Source organism: Saimiri boliviensis, chromosome 17 (genome assembly GCF_048565385.1).
Source record: "Saimiri boliviensis isolate mSaiBol1 chromosome 17, mSaiBol1.pri, whole genome shotgun sequence".
Taxonomy (NCBI): domain Eukaryota; kingdom Metazoa; phylum Chordata; class Mammalia; order Primates; family Cebidae; genus Saimiri; species Saimiri boliviensis.
This window is the reverse complement of record NC_133465.1, coordinates 16,080,203-16,097,090: the sequence shown is the minus strand read 5'-3', so window position 1 is coordinate 16,097,090 and position 16,888 is coordinate 16,080,203. Positions and strand designations below refer to the sequence as shown.

Here is a 16,888-nt window from a genome sequence, read left to right as displayed (position 1 = left end):
GTTTGTTCTCTTCGTTTAAAAAGTGTTTCATGGCTGGGCGCGGTGGCTCACGCCTGTAATCCCAGCACTTTGGGAGGCTGACGCGGGCGGATCATGAGGTCAAGAGATCGAGACCATCCTGGCCAACATGGTGAAACCCTGTCTCTACTAAAAATACAAACAAATTAGCTGGGCATGGTGGCGTGCGCCTGTAGTCCTAGCTACTCCGGAGGCTGAGGCAGGAGAATTGCTTGAACCCGGGAGACGGAGGTTGCAGTGAGCTGAGGTCGTGCCACTGCACTCCAGCCTGGTGCCTGGTGACAGAGTGAGGCTCTGTCTCAAAAAAAAAAAAAAAGTGTTTCATGTATTTTTCTAAGTCTACTACAGGGCATACAAAGACTGATATTTGAAATGGAAATGGCATCAATAACTATGGTTTTTCAGAAGTTTTCCGTAACTAGTTCTACCATTTAAATTTGAACATGTAACCTTCAAATCTCAATCATAGCATTTAAATTGTTTTTAATAGATGACAAAAGCATATTACTATTTTTTAAATTAATTAAATTATTTTGAGATGGAGTCTCACACTGCCCAGGCTGTAGAGCTGTGGCACAATCTTGGTTCACTGCAATCTCTGTCTCCTAGGTTCAAGCAGTTCTCCTGCCTCACCTCCCGAGTAGCTGGCACTATAGGCGTGTGCCACCATGCTCAGCTAGTTTTTTTTGTAGTTTTAGTAGAGATGAGGTTTCACCATGTTGGCCAGGATGGTCTCGATTTCCTGACCTTGTGAACCGCCTGCCTCGGCCTCCCCATGTGCTGGGGTTACAGGCATGAGCCACCACCCCTGGCCAGTTTTTTTTTTTTTTTTTTTTAAGCTAGAGTCTCGCTCTGTCACCCAGGCTGGAGTGCAGTGTCGTGATCTCGGCTCACTGCAACCTCCACCTCCGGGTTCAAGTGATTCTTCTACCTCAGCCTCCTGAGTGTTTGGGATTACAGGTGCGTGCCACCAGGCCCAGCTAATTTTTTTTAAATTTTATTTTAAGTAGAAACAGGGTTTCACCATGTTGGTCAGGCTGGTCTTAAACTCCTGACCTTGTGATCTGCCTGCCTCGGCCTCCCAAAGTGCTGGGATTATAGGCATGAGCCACTGCGCCCAGCCCAAGAATATTATTTAAACATAGATACTCAATAATATTTTATGTTTCTTCTCTTAACTTGGTTAAAAAGTTCCATTCAGAAAAGTAATATATAGTTAATTTAATTGGTATGCCTTCTTTATAAAAGGGCTTTAAATATATTTTAATTTCTCCCTCATGTTTAGAGTTGGACAGAGGGGAGCTGGTCTTTCAGCCACCATTGCTAGGAGTGAGCATGAGATTTCTGAAATTATTGATGGGCTCTCTGAGCAGGAGGTAAGAAAATTAACTTAATTCAAGTTAATTTGTTAATTATTAAAGCATTTTAACTCTGTAGACTAGGAGCTAAGGGTTTTGTATGTAAATGTGGAAACTTTATTAGGTGTTAGACTGTTTCAAAGATTTGAGGCCTCTGTTGAGGGGTTTTTAAGCGAGGCAGTCACACAGTCATACTGGAATTTTAGAAAGATGGCTTTGGCAGCAGGGAGACCTAGAGAGAGGTGAGGAGGCCGTTGTGATAGAAATAAGGATCTGAGTCAGGGCAACAGTGATAGGGATGTTTAGGAAAGTATAATAGAAGAGAGTGGGAGATGAGAAAAAGGAGGAGTAGAATGTGACTCCCTGGTTTCTAGGTTAGAGGACTAAGCTGATGGTGCCATTTCCTAAAGTAGCAAAGGAGCATGCATTTTTATGTTCTTCAAAGGGTGCTGTCTAGCAGGTGAACCTGGGAGGGAGTTGAACTGGGGATGGTTAGATACCAGAGTCATCTGTATGCAGGTGACATAATCCCAGGCAATCAGGGTAACATGAAGTGAAAGGGGCAGGTGAGTGAGATTTTAGAGATTAAGTTTATATATGGAAGAGATTTATCTGTGAAGAAGAAGGCCATTTCACTGATTTTTAAGGTGAAGGTAACACTTTTGTAGTGAGTGGCATTACTTTGTTTTTCAGGCATTTCTTTGCCTGTGTAAAGAGCAGAATTAATAAAATTATGAAACAGGTAGTAGACACCAAGGTATACGTTTGAAGAATTTATCTTCAGACCCAACAGAAATATTTGTGAAGCTCCCTTGTGAAGCTTCCTCACTCGCTTTCCCAAAGCAGAAAAAAATCAATGTCTAGTTAGTGTCAGTTTACATTTATTTCTGTTGTGTTTCTCTTTCTGTTTAATAAATATTTATGATCAGCTAAAGTGTCGTCTTCATGAGTGCGATTATTATACCTTTGGATCAGGCTGTATTTGAGTCCCTGGTGCCTAATGTTTACTTGTATATTAATACAGAAATGCAGAGTAAGAATAAATTTCCATTTCTGCCATTGAGTTTTCTTAGCCATGTCAAACTCTCAAGATTGTTCTGAAAGCTACCTACTATTGACCGAATTTTGCTAGTTTTGATTTTATTATATGGCTTTTCTTAAACCTTGTCTCAAAAGTCTGAGAGTCTTGTTTATTTGAAGTAATGGCCTTGAGTAGTGATCAAAGATATTTTTTGTAATGTTTTGTACTTCAAAATAAATGTTAAATGTAAATAAATACATTTTTTGCAAACTTAAGTATACAGTTAATACTCGATTTTGCAAAGTTAAGTGGAGTAAGTGGATCTAATCTAAAATGTTGAATTATGTAGAAATAATTTAGATAAGTTAAATTCCTTTTACACACTACTTAGCACATTCAAAAGGAAAAAGCAGTGTCATAAATTCCTCTTCTGTACCCTTTACTACTACTTAACCTAGCTAATATGTTTCTCCTCTTTCTATGGATATCGTTGGTTTAGGTTGTGGTGGACTGACTACATCTTTGGTTTTTTGAGGAGGGGAAATTTGAGGGGTAGTTACTACTTAAAATTGCCAATTGTGATAAGCACGTCATATGTATTAATTAAACTCTATGAAAATTCTGTGAAGTAGAGGCTATAATTATTGGCTGTTTTCCAAATGAAGAAACTAAAGCCCAGTTGCAGGTTAAATAATTTGCCCAAGGTCACAGACTAATAAATAGTGGAGCCAGATACCCAACCCAGGCAATTGGATTCTGGAACTGTGTGTTCTTTTCCTTGTCTATATTCAATCAAGTCTATTCTTTCAACAAGTATTTATAGCCTTATACGTGCCAAACTTTCCTTTAGACATTTGGGAATACAGTGGTGAATTAAACCATCAAGTTACTTGATCTCATGAAACATTACTTGTGAAACTGTTGTAGTAAGTTTTCCTCCAGGATGAAAAAATAGCCCATTTGTACAGAGTTTGTCTTTGTGTTGATATTTGTGGTAGGATTCTGTCAGTATTTGATTAAGGTACCCTGTTTTGCATTCATAACTGAGTAAAAGTATATCATATGTTCTTATAAGTTACTTTGTTTCAGAATTCTAGTCAGACTAGCCCTGGAGGAGGTAGAGAACTATATAAACTATATCTCAGAGTTCCTTGAACCACTTTACTTCTCAGATTGCTCTTATACTGATCAAAATAGAGCTTTGCTTTTTTTTTTTTTTTTTTTTTTTTTTTTTTAATTTGAGACGGAGTTTCACTCTTGTTACCCAGGCTGGAGTGCAATGGCACAATCTCGGCTCACCGCAACCTCCACCTCCTGGGTTCAGGCAATTCTCCTGCCTCAGCCTCCTGAGTAGCTGGGATTATAGGCACGTGCCACCATGCCCAGCTAATTTTTTTTTTATTTTTAGTAGAGACGGGGTTTCACCATGTTGACCAGGATGGTCTCGATCTCTTGACCTCATGATCCACCCGCCTCGGCCTCCCAAAGTGTTGGGATTACAGGCTGGAGCCACCGAGCCCGGCCTCAAAATAGAGTTTTACAGGTGGTTTTTCTTTCCTTTCTTCTGATATTCTCCTTTCCCAAAGAGAGGATTCCAAAGTGATTTTTGGTCCATTGAAATACGTAACTCTTTAGGGACAATTACAATATTTAGTCACAGAGGGATATCCCACACTGAAGCTTTTCAGTGCATTGTTATGTAATTTCAGGATCTTTGCAATTTCTAGAGACACCTTTGAGTTATCAGTGTTTCAGAGCATACCGGCTTCACTGTGCCCAGATTCCTGGAGATATGCTTCTTTTGGGATACATTTATGATATTATCCTTGCTAAATTTTATTTCAAGCCCTAAATACATATTGCACATAATATTGCATATTGTCAGGACAAGTGAATTTTTCTTTTTCTTTTTTTGACATAGGATTTTTTTTGACAAGTGGATTTTTTTGACAAGTGGATTTTTCTTTTTCTGTCACCCAGGCTGGAGTGCAGTGGTGTGATCTTGGCTTGCTGCATCCTCCACCTCCCAGGCTCAAGCGATCCTCCCACCTCAGCCTCCTGAGTAGCTGGGACTACTGGTACATCACCACGCCTAGCTAACTTTTTGTTTGTTTATTTGAGATGGAGTCTCACTCTGTCACCCAGACTGGAGTGTAGTGGCATGATCTTGGCTCACTGCAACCTCTACGTCCCAGGTTCAAGTGATTCTCCTGCCTCAGCCTCCCGAGTAGGTGGGACTACAGGCACATGCCAGCACACCCAGCTAAATTTTGTATTTTTAGTAGAAACAGAGTTTTGCTATGTTGGCCAAGCTGGTCTTGAACTCCTGACCTCAGGTGATTCACCTGCCTTTGCCTCTCAAAGTGCTGGGATTATAGGTATGAGCCACCACACCCAGTTTATCACTTAGTTAATTAAAAAAGAATATTCTGTAGAGATGGGGTCTCACTACACTGCCCAGATTGGTCTTGAACTCCTGGGCTCAAGCAGTCCTCCCACCTTGGCCTCCAAAAGTACTGGGATTACAAGCATGAGCCACTGTGCCCAGCAATTTTTCATTTCTTTTGTAGCAATATATTCAAAACTTTAAAATAGAACCACTTATTCTATATTGCTTTAGAAATTACCTGTAAAGTGCATGATTGAAATGACATTCAGCCCTTGGAATATGTAGCCATTATTTCTACAATGATGATTAAATTAAATGTTGGTTAAATTTCTTTATTCACTCTTTAATTGATTCCATTAAGAAACATCTGTAAGCATCTAAAATTACTTTGTGTATTGATGTCGTTTCAATCTAAGGTGTCTGAAACGCTATAGTATTCAAACTGATTGAGTGTGTCTCATGAAATTAGAGACTTTGTAAGGACTTGACTATTAGGCAGTGTCCACTTTTATAAGGAACATTTTTAGGGAAATAACGTTTTCTTATATTTGGGTAAAAGTTTTTAAATAGAAGCTTGTGCTTATAAATTTCATCAGTTAAACTTTGGGAAAAATAAATTCTACATGTATAACAAAGTTTTAATTGAAACAAGCTTTATTTCTGAGAATAACAGCCTTGAATTTTCAATGGAAAGATTATGTAAAATTAAGAAGCATTTAATAGTAAAATGAGTTTAATTTAAAATCAGTGACTTAGATTTTGATGCCTGTTGCTTATTTTCCTATTTATTGTTCTCTTATATGATGGTAAGAGTTGTTGTCTACAATGATGTTGAGGTTTTAAAAAATGAGACTATATGATAATTAAATGCTCCATAAGGTCGCCTCTTTGGTGAACTTGACATTACTTTTTATCTTCCAGGTTTAAATTTTATTATGTTAAGTATTAGCTTAGTTTAAAAAAAAATTCTTCTCAAAGGAGTGGATTATTTAAAAAATGATAGGGATATTCTCTGCCTCTATAATTCATACAGCGAATATTTATTGAATATATGAGTAATTACTATATGTTAGATGCTGTGGTATACCCTGTTACTGTCATTAAACTGTATACATGGGTTTTTAGTATATATTGAGAACATTGGTTCATGGCCCTCCTTAATTTCTAGTTTATATTTTATTCTAAGTAAATTGTATTTTTTTTCCAGAATAATGAGAAACAAATGCGGCAGCTCTCTGTGATTCCACCTATGATGTTTGATGCAGAACAAAGACGAGTCAAGTTCATTAATATGAATGGGCTTATGGAGGACCCTATGAAGGTTTATAAAGACAGGCAGTTTATGAATGTTTGGACTGACCATGAAAAGGAGATCTTTAAGGACAAGTAATTTATATTTTTAATTATTTTCTATGGACTTCTACATAAGTTAGTAAAAAGCATTTGGCATTTACTTGTAAATTGAACTGTTTTTACAAAAACTTGGCCCCATTTTGGCATTTGAATAGATTCTGTGAAAAGTAGAGAATATTGATCTTCCTGTAAGTTTGTAGGTGGGAAAAGAGGTAACAAATAAGAACTGGAGTTATGGAGTCATGTTAAGAGTGGTTCCCAAGCTTAGGTGCTGTCAGAACTTTCAGGGGAGCTTTTATAAGGTACAGATTTCTGTGCGTTACCATAGACTAATTCAATCATTTTCTGGTATACGGTGCCCAGAAATCTGTGACCTTTAAAAGTCTCCAGTGATTCTACAGTTGTTCCTCAGATTGGCAGTTCGAAAGCCCTGGGAATTAGTCTATACATAGTATTTCTTTTCTTTTTTTTTTTTTTTGAGACGGAGTCTCGCTCTGTCGCTTAAGCTGGAGTCCAGTGTTGTGATGTTGGCTCACTGCAACCTCGGCCTCCCGAGTTCAAGCGATTCTCTTGCCTTAGTCTCCAGAGTATGGGGGACTACAGACGTGTGCCACCATCCCCAGCTAGTTTTTGTATTTTATTTTATTTTTGAGACTGAGTTTTGCTCTGTCACCCAAGCTAGAGTGCAGTGGCATGATCTTGGCTCAGTGCAACTTCTGCCTCCTGGTTCAGGCGATTCTCCTGCCTCAGCCTCCCAAGTAGCTGGGATTACAGGTGTGTGCCACCATGCCCTGCTAACTATTTTGTATTTTTAGCAGAGACGGGGTTTCACAGTGTTAGCCAGGATGATCTCAATCTCCTGACCTTGTGATCCACCCACCTCAGCTTCCCAAAGTGCTGGGATTACAGACATGAGCCACTGTGCTTGGCCTAATTTTTGTATTTTTAGTAGAGATGGAGTTCTGCCATGTTGGTCAGGTTGGTCTTGAACTCCAACCTCAAGTGATCCCCCTGCCTTGGCATCCTAAAGTGTTGCTATTACAGGTGTGAGCCACCACGCCCAGCCTGTATGTAGTATTTCTTTTCCCAAGTTTTCTTTTTTAGTTGTTGAAATGTTTGTGTGTGAGTGTGTTTTTGTTTTCATTTTTACTCAGGTTTATCCAGCATCCAAAAAACTTTGGACTAATTGCATCCTATTTGGAGAGGAAGGTAAGACATGATTTGCATTGGGCATCTTTATAAGTTTGTGATGGTTGTTACTTTGAAATTCTTGTACCCTAACACACACAGAAGTAGTTAAGTAGAACCGATTTTAAAAAGGCTGCGAAGCATCTCATGTGATTCATATAGTGATAATTACAATTATAATAGAAATTTTAGAATACAGAACTAAGTGGTTAATGAAAGATGACCTGATTTTTATTTCCCTAAAAACACTAGATTACAATGCTTTTTGAACCTCATTACGTTTCTAATTAAAATATTAGTCTTGTGCTCATTTCAGCAGCGCATATACTAAAATTGGAACAATGCGGAAATTAGCATGGCCCTTGCACAAGGTTGACAAGCAGATTTGTGAATTATTCCATATTTAATAAATATAAAGTTGATTTTAATGTTTTTGAACAAAATAAAGACATTTTAAATATTTACATATATGTAGTCCGAAGGGGAATTTACTTGTTAATAAGAAAATATTTGAATGTTTCTGATAGTTCCTGGCGTCTTTCACATAATTTGGATTAACAACTGTAACTGTCCATTAAAATAGCATACATAATGTAAATAGTTCTAAACCCTAGATATGCCTTAAAATGCTAGCCATGTATGTTCTTTAATTTGTACTTTGAGAATACCAGAGATTTTCCTTGAAAGTAATATTTAATTTAAAAAATTTTTATTTCATTGGATCTTCAAAAGTAATTGTTTTATTTCTTACAGAGTGTTCCTGATTGTGTTTTATATTATTATTTAACAAAGAAAAATGAGAATTATAAAGCTCTAGTCAGAAGAAATTATGGGAAACGCAGAGGCAGAAACCAGGTGTGTTTTCTTAATGTATGGAAGATGTTTCAGGGTTGGTGGAAATAGGCAAGTGAAAAGTGTTACAACAAAGTCCTGCCCTGAGTGTGTAAACATTGATGTTTCTGTTAAATTAATCAGGATATTTTAATTAATTTGAAGTGTTTTGCATATATATATATTTAATGTATATCTTGTATTTCAAATATATTTTAATTTTCTAGTGTGATAAAACTAATTAGAAAAGTTTTATACCCTTTTGTCATCTGAGTCATGCATTTCAGTGTCAGCAGTAATCATGTAATTAAATATGAAGCCCTTAATACTTTACCTAATATACCATTTTAAGCCAGTCTGTTTATCTGAGGAAGGGTTAGGTAGAGTAAAGGAGAGAAATACAACATGGTAACTTTAAAGGATTCTTTTAAAAAACCTGGAACCTGATTTTATTTCATATTAACTTCATTTGTGGAGTTTAGATAATTTAATTTCTAAAAAGCACTTTTTCTGGCTGGGTGTGGTGGCTCACGCCTGTAATACCAACACTTTGGGAGGCTGGGGCCAGAGCATCGCCTGAGCCCAGGAGTTCAAAACCAGCCTAGGCAACAGAGCAAGAACTGTCTATCTTTACAAAATAATAGAAAAAATTAGCCAGGCATGATGGTGCACACCTGTAGTCCTAGATACCTGGGAGGCCGAGGTAGGAGGATGGCTTGAGCCTGGGAACTTGAGGCTACAGTGAGCCATGATTGTGCCACTGCACCCCAGCCTGGGTGAAAGAGCAAGATCACTATCTCTGAAAAATAAAAAAGACACTTTTCCTAAAGGTAGTTTTCCACAGGTATAAAACTGAAAAAGGGTAGTTTCTACAGTTGCAATTCAGTACTTTCAGAATGGTTTTCTCCAAAGTAGCTGATCAGCAGCTGCCATAGCTCACAGATGCTTACCAGTGAGGCTACTGAGCTACTGCAGTCACCACAGCTAATATGAAGGCTCTTGCTGTCCACACCTAGATAGATATTACAATAAGGACGTATATTCATGAGCTCCGACATTGCAACTGTTCATTAGCATTAAGTCTCTTCCGGTTTTCCCACTCAACCACCCTTTTATTGGGGTGGGGTCTTACTCCCTTTTTTCATTTGATAGCCACTGCTTACCAGATATAGGTTATTAACCCAGTTCTCTCTTATTCACAGCTATAACCTTTTTATGTTTTCTGGGTCATTATTTCCCACAGAACACTACCACCCCACGTGATGTGATTACCTGTTCTTTGGAAACAGTATTTCTTGTTTAAAAAAGTATAGAGAGTGTTTCATGAGTCAACTGTGTAAAATGCTGCTAGAGGTTTGAGTAAGCCAAGGTGCCGTAGACATGGATTTTCAGTGGGTTAGTGAGGGGGCAGAAACACAGTTACACAGAGTTGAAGAAGATATAGAAGGTGAGGGAAGTGGCCAGAAGTGCGACCTTGTTTTTAAAATTTGTTTATAAAGTGGAATAGTGAAATGGGTCGGTAGGGCTAATGAGGATCAGAGAAGGGAGGAAAAATGGCATGCTTGAATACTGACAGGTGCAATACCATAAGACAAAGGATGGATGCTTGCCAACCTTCATAAAGATGTACAGACAGGAAAGGAATAAATTGAGTATTGACAGTGAGATAGGAAGCACTATTCTACCAGAGAGAAGAATATTGCCAGGGTTTTCCTCCTGTTTCTCCTAACGAACGTGGAATCAAGGTCTTGTAATACCCTTTTAGCTAGAGATGATAGGGACCATCTACGTTTTAAACAAGTTTTAGCTGCAAATTTTTAACAGTGTTATTCCTCATTACAAAATAGTATTTATAACTTTATCTTTAGAAATTATATATATTACTGTTGAAAATGTTCAGTCCTATATTAATGTAAGGGGATAAGGTGATACTTACACAGTGTACATTACCTTTGCCAGATTGCAGCCAGTTGCCCAGGATGTTAGAGGAGAAAGCTCTAGCAGGAAGTTGTGTGGGGCAGGGATGTTTGTTATTCTGAAACAGTTGTTTCTGTCCTAAAGTTGTCTGGGAGACAGTTTCCCTCCTCTCTGTGGCACACTGATCCTTGTTAAGATCCAGCCATATCCGTGTTTTCTTCTGTACATTCTTGTTGCATGTTTCAAAGTACCTGTCTCAGAATGTAGTTGCAGATCTGAGACTTGCCACGTGCACCTTCACCTTGACCTGAGCCTTAGGTTGCTTTTCCCCCAGGTAGGCTCAGTTTGGGTTGGTCAGCACTTTAGGTAGGCTAGCCCTGCCCTTATTAGCTTTTAAGTTATTACTTTGAAGATTTTTTTTTCTTTTTTTGTTTTATATTTTACTTTGAAGATTTTTTCCCTCCAGTTTTACATTTCTGTGTTTCATTGGGAATTTGGGAGAGGTGTGAGCTAAATGATGAATTTAGACCATCATGTCACGCCACCAAATTTATCATTGTTCTTTAATTGTTTTTATACTCATTCCATTTATTCGTGTCAAAAGAGAGGGACAGTTTTTCGGAAATTAGGTGGTGGTGGTTTAAGGGCTCTCGGTATAAAACTGAATGCTTTTAGAGCTGGTAGCAGGTGACAAAAGAAGTCCCTGGGGTTTTCAGCAAAAGAATGATGCCAGATTTCAGTTGTGACATGATTAGTCTGGCTGCTGTGTTGACAACAGTTTGTAAGGAGACAAGAGAAGAAGCAGAGAGACCACTTAGGAGGTTGTTTTAATAATCCCAGTGGCTTGGACTAGGCTGTAATGAGGAGGTGGGGAGAATGGATTTGTTTCTGGATGTACTTTTGAAGGTAAAACCAAAAGATTTTGCTGATGGCTTGATTGTGGGGATGAGGGAAGGACAGTAATCAATGAAAACACCAAGTTTTGACCTGTGGAGTGCCATTTGCTGTGATAGGCATGACTGAAGGAGGAGCAGGTTTTGAGGGGAAATTTGGGACATGGCTGAATTTGAAATACCCATTAGGTATCTAAGCAGAGAAGCAAATGAGATGTCCAAGTAAAGCGGGTAGTTAGACCTATGTCTGGAGTGTAGGGAAAAGATCTGGGTTAAAGATAGAAAATTTGCTGTATAGAAAAAATTTTAGAAATAGGTCTTCTTAAAAACAGAATTGAGTTACAAGGTTAAGATTTTCAAAATTTTCTGTTTCAACTCTCTTGTTGATATGGAGATGGTGGATACAGAGATCCAACTAATTTGAAAATCACTTTACTTCTCTGCCATGCAACCAAGCTATGGTCAGGAAGATTACCTCAGGTAATCTCACAGGGATTATGGCATATTTACTTAAAAGATTCTTTAGAGTTCTGCTGAAGTTTATGCTAGATCCTGTCAATTTGCATTTGATTGCTCTCCCTATCCTCTACTCCCAGTCTCCTATTTATAGGAAGTAATTTTTATCAGCAGATAAATATATAGTTCGTGGCTGGGTGTGGTGGCTCACACCTGTAATCCCAACACTTTGGGAGGCTGAGGCCGGTGAATCACTTAAGGTCAGAGGTTCAAGACCAGCCTAAGCAACATGCTGAAACCTGTCTACTAAAAATGCAAAAATTAGCTGAGAGTGGTGGTGCACGTCTGTAACCCTGGCTATTCTGGAAGCTGAGGTGGTAGAATCGAGAATCTCTTGAGCTTGGGAAGCAAAGGTTACAGTGAGCCTAGATCATGCCACTGTACTCCCATCTGGGTGACAGAGCAAGACCCTATCTGGAAAAAAAGAGAGAGAGAGAGAAGAGAGGGGAGAGAGAGAGAGAAAAGAGTAGTGAGCCAAGTTTGCGCCTCTGCACTCCAGCCTGGGTGACATAGCGAGACCCTGTGTCACAATAAAAATAAAGAAAAGAAATACACGTAACTTTTACTTTTTTTATTTGAATTTTTATTTTGTTTTACATGTGCTCTTGAATTTCATTTATAGCGAATAGCTTGTTGTTTGATAGAAACGTTTCATGTTATATTAACTCCTGGACAGAAATAAACTTGTTTCATTGACTCTCAAGTATTGGGCTTAAACAAGGGGGAGAAAGGGAAAACCTGAACAAGGAGCCACTGAGAATATTTGCATCTGCGTAGGGAACTTTTAAAAGGGTTTCCCTTGAAGGTATGGACCTCTTTTGCTCCAGCCACCCTGCAGAGTTGAGGGATGTAACTTGTAACCTTCGTCCTAGACTGTGTGGATCGATTGGCACTTCTCTTTACAGATTTGCCAGAAACAAAAGTAGTTCCAACTGTCTCTTACTTAAATTGGAGGTAATCTCTTACTCTCTTGGATGTCAGTGGGAGTTGTTGTGATAGGTCTTTACATATATTGCACACAGGTGAGGTCCCCCAGTTGCTGCTAACTGCGCTTCCTCCCCACTCCCCACTGCCTGGTTAGTATACAGAGTGGTGAGAGGTTCTGCTGGACAGGTGCCACGCACTTCTCTAGACTCGAATCCAGCAACTCCACACACTTCTCTAGACTTGAATCCAGCAACCCTCTCCATTGCTTTGGATCATTTCCACACTTTATTCGGAGCCAGGAGCTGTTTCCTTCTTTACACTGATTGGTTTAAGCAGGTGCTGCAGTTGTTTCTTAGTCCCTAGCACCAGGGAAAGGGGAGTGAAGTTATCTGTTGGCTGGATTTTAGACAGCAGGGAATGTGTGGGATTACTTTGAAGCTCTGGTTGGCATTAGAAGCAGAAAAGTATTGGGGAAATAAGGTTAGCATGTGTTACCCAAGTCTAAGGGAATACTGAACCTTTTTCCTTACATTCCGCTGAGTTGACATGGCCCCATCATAAATCTTAGGCTATAAACAATTTTCTGGGTTACACAGATCAGTTGCTAGGCAAAAGGCATGATTTGTCATTACTATACCATCTTACTGGTTCAGAGTGACACATGGATGCTACATTGGTTGCAGGGTTAGGTTACTACAATTTAAACAGGTCTTATGACCACTACAGTGTCCCAGGGAGTCAGAGCTGAATAAAACTTGCCCGATTGTAAAGCAGCTAATCATGGTTTGAAAGTTTAAATTTTTCTTTTTTATTTGAGACGGAGTTTCACTCTTGTTACCCAGGCTGGAGTGCAATAGCACGATCTCGGCTCACCGCAACCTCCACCTCCTGGGTTCAGGCAATTCTCCTGCCTCAGCCTCCTGAGTAGCTGGGATTACAGACATGCGCCACGATGCCCAGCTAATTTTTTGTATTTTTAGTAGAGAAGGGGTTTCACCATGTTGACCAGGATGGTCTTGATCTCTTGACCTCATGATCCACCCGCCTCGGCCTCCCAAAGGAAAGTTTAAATTTTAAAATCTCGCTGGTTTATGAGTTTTCTGTAGCAATAAATACCCAGAAGAAAGAGAAACTGGCGGCCAGGGTGAGAAATTAGGAAGGTTAGATAAAGCAAGCAAAAGAATCATGATATTGAAATGATTTACCAAGTAGAATAGTGGGTGCAGTTCTCACTGGACTATGAAAATTTGATATAACAAGCGTTCAAAGGTTACGATGAAGACAAAGCAGGATCAGCCACAATGAAGATGTTGTAGGTGGTTGTAGTTGGAGAGAAGACTTTCTGATTTCAGGATCTGTAAGGCAAAGCAGTGCCCATTGCTGATGAGGCAATTGTGATTTTGCTTGTGGGGAGTTTAATGGGCATGACCTAAAAGTATTTTAACTGTGAGATGTTATGTTGATTGAGTAGCAAGTGTTAGAAAAGCCAATGACGTGCATTTTGAAATCTGAAAAATAATGTCAAGGTGCAATGAGCCATGTGATGCAATCACATATATGTTGTAGGAAATATTTAAGAAGTCATTCCATAACACCAAAAGAGAATGTCGTCAGAGGGAGATTTTATGAAACATGAAAAAGGAATTATTTTTAAAATACCACGGTTCAGCAGTGTTCTGGAAGTGGACCAAGAAGGATTCATTTTCTTCTTTCCTTCCCCCTTGGATTAGGAGGCATAATGTGGGACTTGTTTTGTGGAGGCAAATAAGGCCTTTGTTAACTTAGGGGGAAAAAAATTTTTATATATATATAATTCATATATATAATATATGTGAGATAAACTTTGATTTATATATTTATAAATTTATATATATACCTATGATAAACTTTATTAGGCACAGTAAAGAATTAACAGTGACATAATATAGAGGTATTATAATATAGTATAATAGAAGTTACATGAATGTGATCTTTTTTCAAATATTTTACTGTACTGCACTCACCTATTTTCTTACTGCAGTTGACTCCAGGTAACTTAAAACACAGAAAACAAAACTGATATGGTGGGGACTACTATAGTAGCAGTCAGTGCATACTTCGTTTCACTTGTTTCTTTTCGAGTCACAGGGCTTTTGCAAATGAGACATCGGAGATAAAATGGTTTCTAATTTGACTGCCCAGTTTAGAAATATTTAAGCATTTTACTTCTGTTCACTTTATTATATTTTTAATATTTTTCCAAATTACTTAAGTCTTAGTAAAGACCATAGCTGTCTACTATTCTATTAAGTAGACATTCTCTCAAAAGTATAGCTGCATAAAGATGTTTCTTACACCATTATTGATCGTCATGAAAAAGTTGGAAACATGCTAGGTATCTAAAACATGATAAATTATGTATGGGTTATCAAATTTTAAGGTAGAATTGGAATGTCTGAGTGACAGATTAGATGTGGAGGTTGCCAAAAAAGGGAACCAACCACAGATTTCTAAGTGAAATCTTAACATTTTCACTTTCTCATGGGTCCAAATGCTATGAGCATTTGTGTGTGTGTGTGTGTGTGTGTGTGTGTAAGAACCTTTAAGTAGTGCATATAGAATACATTAACTGCTAGACTGGTTTTTAACACATGATCACCAGTTACATTTTAAATGACTAACAATCATTTAAAAGTTGTTTAGTTAGACATAATTTATCGTAATATAAGGAGCTATTTCTGTTGCCTTTGAATTTTACAAATGATGGTTCATTCTAGCAGCAAATTGCCCGACCCTCACAAGAAGAAAAAGTAGAAGAAAAAGAAGAGGATAAAGCAGAAAAAACAGAAAAAAAAGAAGAAGAAAAGAAAGATGAAGAAGAAAAAGATGAAAAAGAAGACCCTAAGTGAGTTAAATAATTATATAATAAGTTAAATGTTTAAATGTCATTTTTGTAGATTTAGAGAGTACAAGTACAGTTGTCACATGGATATATTACACAGTAGTGAAGTCTGGCTTTTATTGTACTATTGCCCGAATAGTGTACACTATACCTATCAGGTAATTTCTCATCCCTCACCCACCGCCTCACACCCTCTCACCTGTTTGAATCTCCAGTGTCTATTATTTCACTTTTTATTTAGATCCATGTGTCCACATTATTTGGCTCCCACTTACAAGTGAGAATGTAATAATTGACCTTCTGTTTCTGAGGTATTTCACTTAAGATAATAGCCTTTAGTTCTGTAGTTCTATCCATGTTGCTCCAAAAGTATAGTTATTTTTAAATAATGAAATTTAATCTGCTGAAATTTTATTTTATTTTATTTATTTTTGAGACAGAGTCTCACTCTTACCCAGGCTGGGGTGCAGTGGCGCGATCTCAGCTCACTGCAACCTCCACCTTCGGCCCCCCAAGTAGCTGGGATTATATAGGCATGTGCCACCATGCCCAGCCAATTTTGTATTTTTAGTAGAGATGGGCTTTTACCACGTTGCCCGACCTGATCTAGAACTCCTGACCTCAGGTGATCCACCTGCCTCTGCCTCCAAAGTGCTGGAATTACAGGTGTGACCCAGTGCGCCTGGCCGAAATTTTAGATACATCTAATAGTTACATGATTAAGTTGATGTGTTAAGGAATAGCATATTACAGTATTAAGTAACTTTTGACTTAATGAACTTATATACAAGTCATGAATTATTATTACTTTTCAGAAGGGATGGGTTATAGTAATATATATATTTCCTCCAGGATATATTGAATGTAATTTAATCATTATCAGAATTTTTTTTGAGCTTCAGGTAGTATGTATTGGATAGTGTAAAAATGCTAAGAAGAGTTTTCATTTTATATTTTAGATTCCATCTTTATTGACTTTATTTATATAAAATGGAGTCGTTGGTTTGTTTGTTGTTGTTGTTGTTGTTGCTGTTTTCCTGGTTATAAAAGTAATTCTGTTACATTATAGAAAAATAGGAAAAGAAAGAAAAATAAAATGAAAATTAACCTATGGCTGGGTGCAGTTGCTCACGCCTGTAATCCCAGCACTTTGGGAGGCTGAGGTGGGCAGATCATGAGGTCAGGAGTTTGAGACCAGCCTGACCAACATGGTGAAACCTCGTCTCTGCTAAAATACAAAAAATTACCTGGGTGTGGTGGCGCGTGCCTGTAATCCCAGCTACTCAGGAGGCTGAGAAAGGAAAATTGCTTGAACCCTGGAGATGGAGGTTGCAGTGAGCCAAGATCGCACCACTGCACTCCAGCCTGGGCGAGAGAGTGAGTCTCGGTCTCAAAAAGAAAAAAAGAAAAGAAAACCTATGATTCTGTCACTCAGAAACAGTTATTGTTGATGCTTTTGTGTATATACAGGGGTGAGGTAGGGGTAGCAACACAACAGTTGGTTTGGTTGTTTCTCCCCCCAAGAACTAGCTTTATAATTTACATGGAACAAAATTTGCCAGTTTGAAATGTGTTCATTGATGTGTTCAACGAGCA

General features: G+C 38.3%; 1 protein-coding gene and 1 non-coding gene across 28 annotated transcripts in view; both read left to right on the top strand.

Moving 5' to 3' along the window:
- The window catches only part of NCOR1 (nuclear receptor corepressor 1), a 182,392-nt gene that overhangs the window by 70,169 nt on the left and 95,335 nt on the right, over positions 1–16,888 (top strand). For 17 of the 27 annotated variants that reach the window (XM_074388226.1, XM_074388222.1, XM_074388214.1 and 14 more), the window contains 5 exons: positions 1,304–1,394; positions 5,994–6,172; positions 7,294–7,348; positions 8,081–8,182; positions 15,168–15,295. In XM_074388226.1, coding sequence (XP_074244327.1) covers positions 1,304–1,394; positions 5,994–6,172; positions 7,294–7,348; positions 8,081–8,182; positions 15,168–15,295 — 555 coding nt within the window. The remainder of the gene's footprint in view (positions 1–1,303; positions 1,395–5,993; positions 6,173–7,293; positions 7,349–8,080; positions 8,183–15,167; positions 15,296–16,888) is intronic. The other 10 variants (XM_074388228.1, XM_074388230.1, XM_074388224.1 and 7 more) reach the window with 1 other exon arrangement.
- Positions 7,631–7,734, top strand: LOC120366988 (U6 spliceosomal RNA). The gene has a single exon (XR_005581495.1). It is a non-coding gene; the product is annotated as a U6 spliceosomal RNA (small nuclear RNA).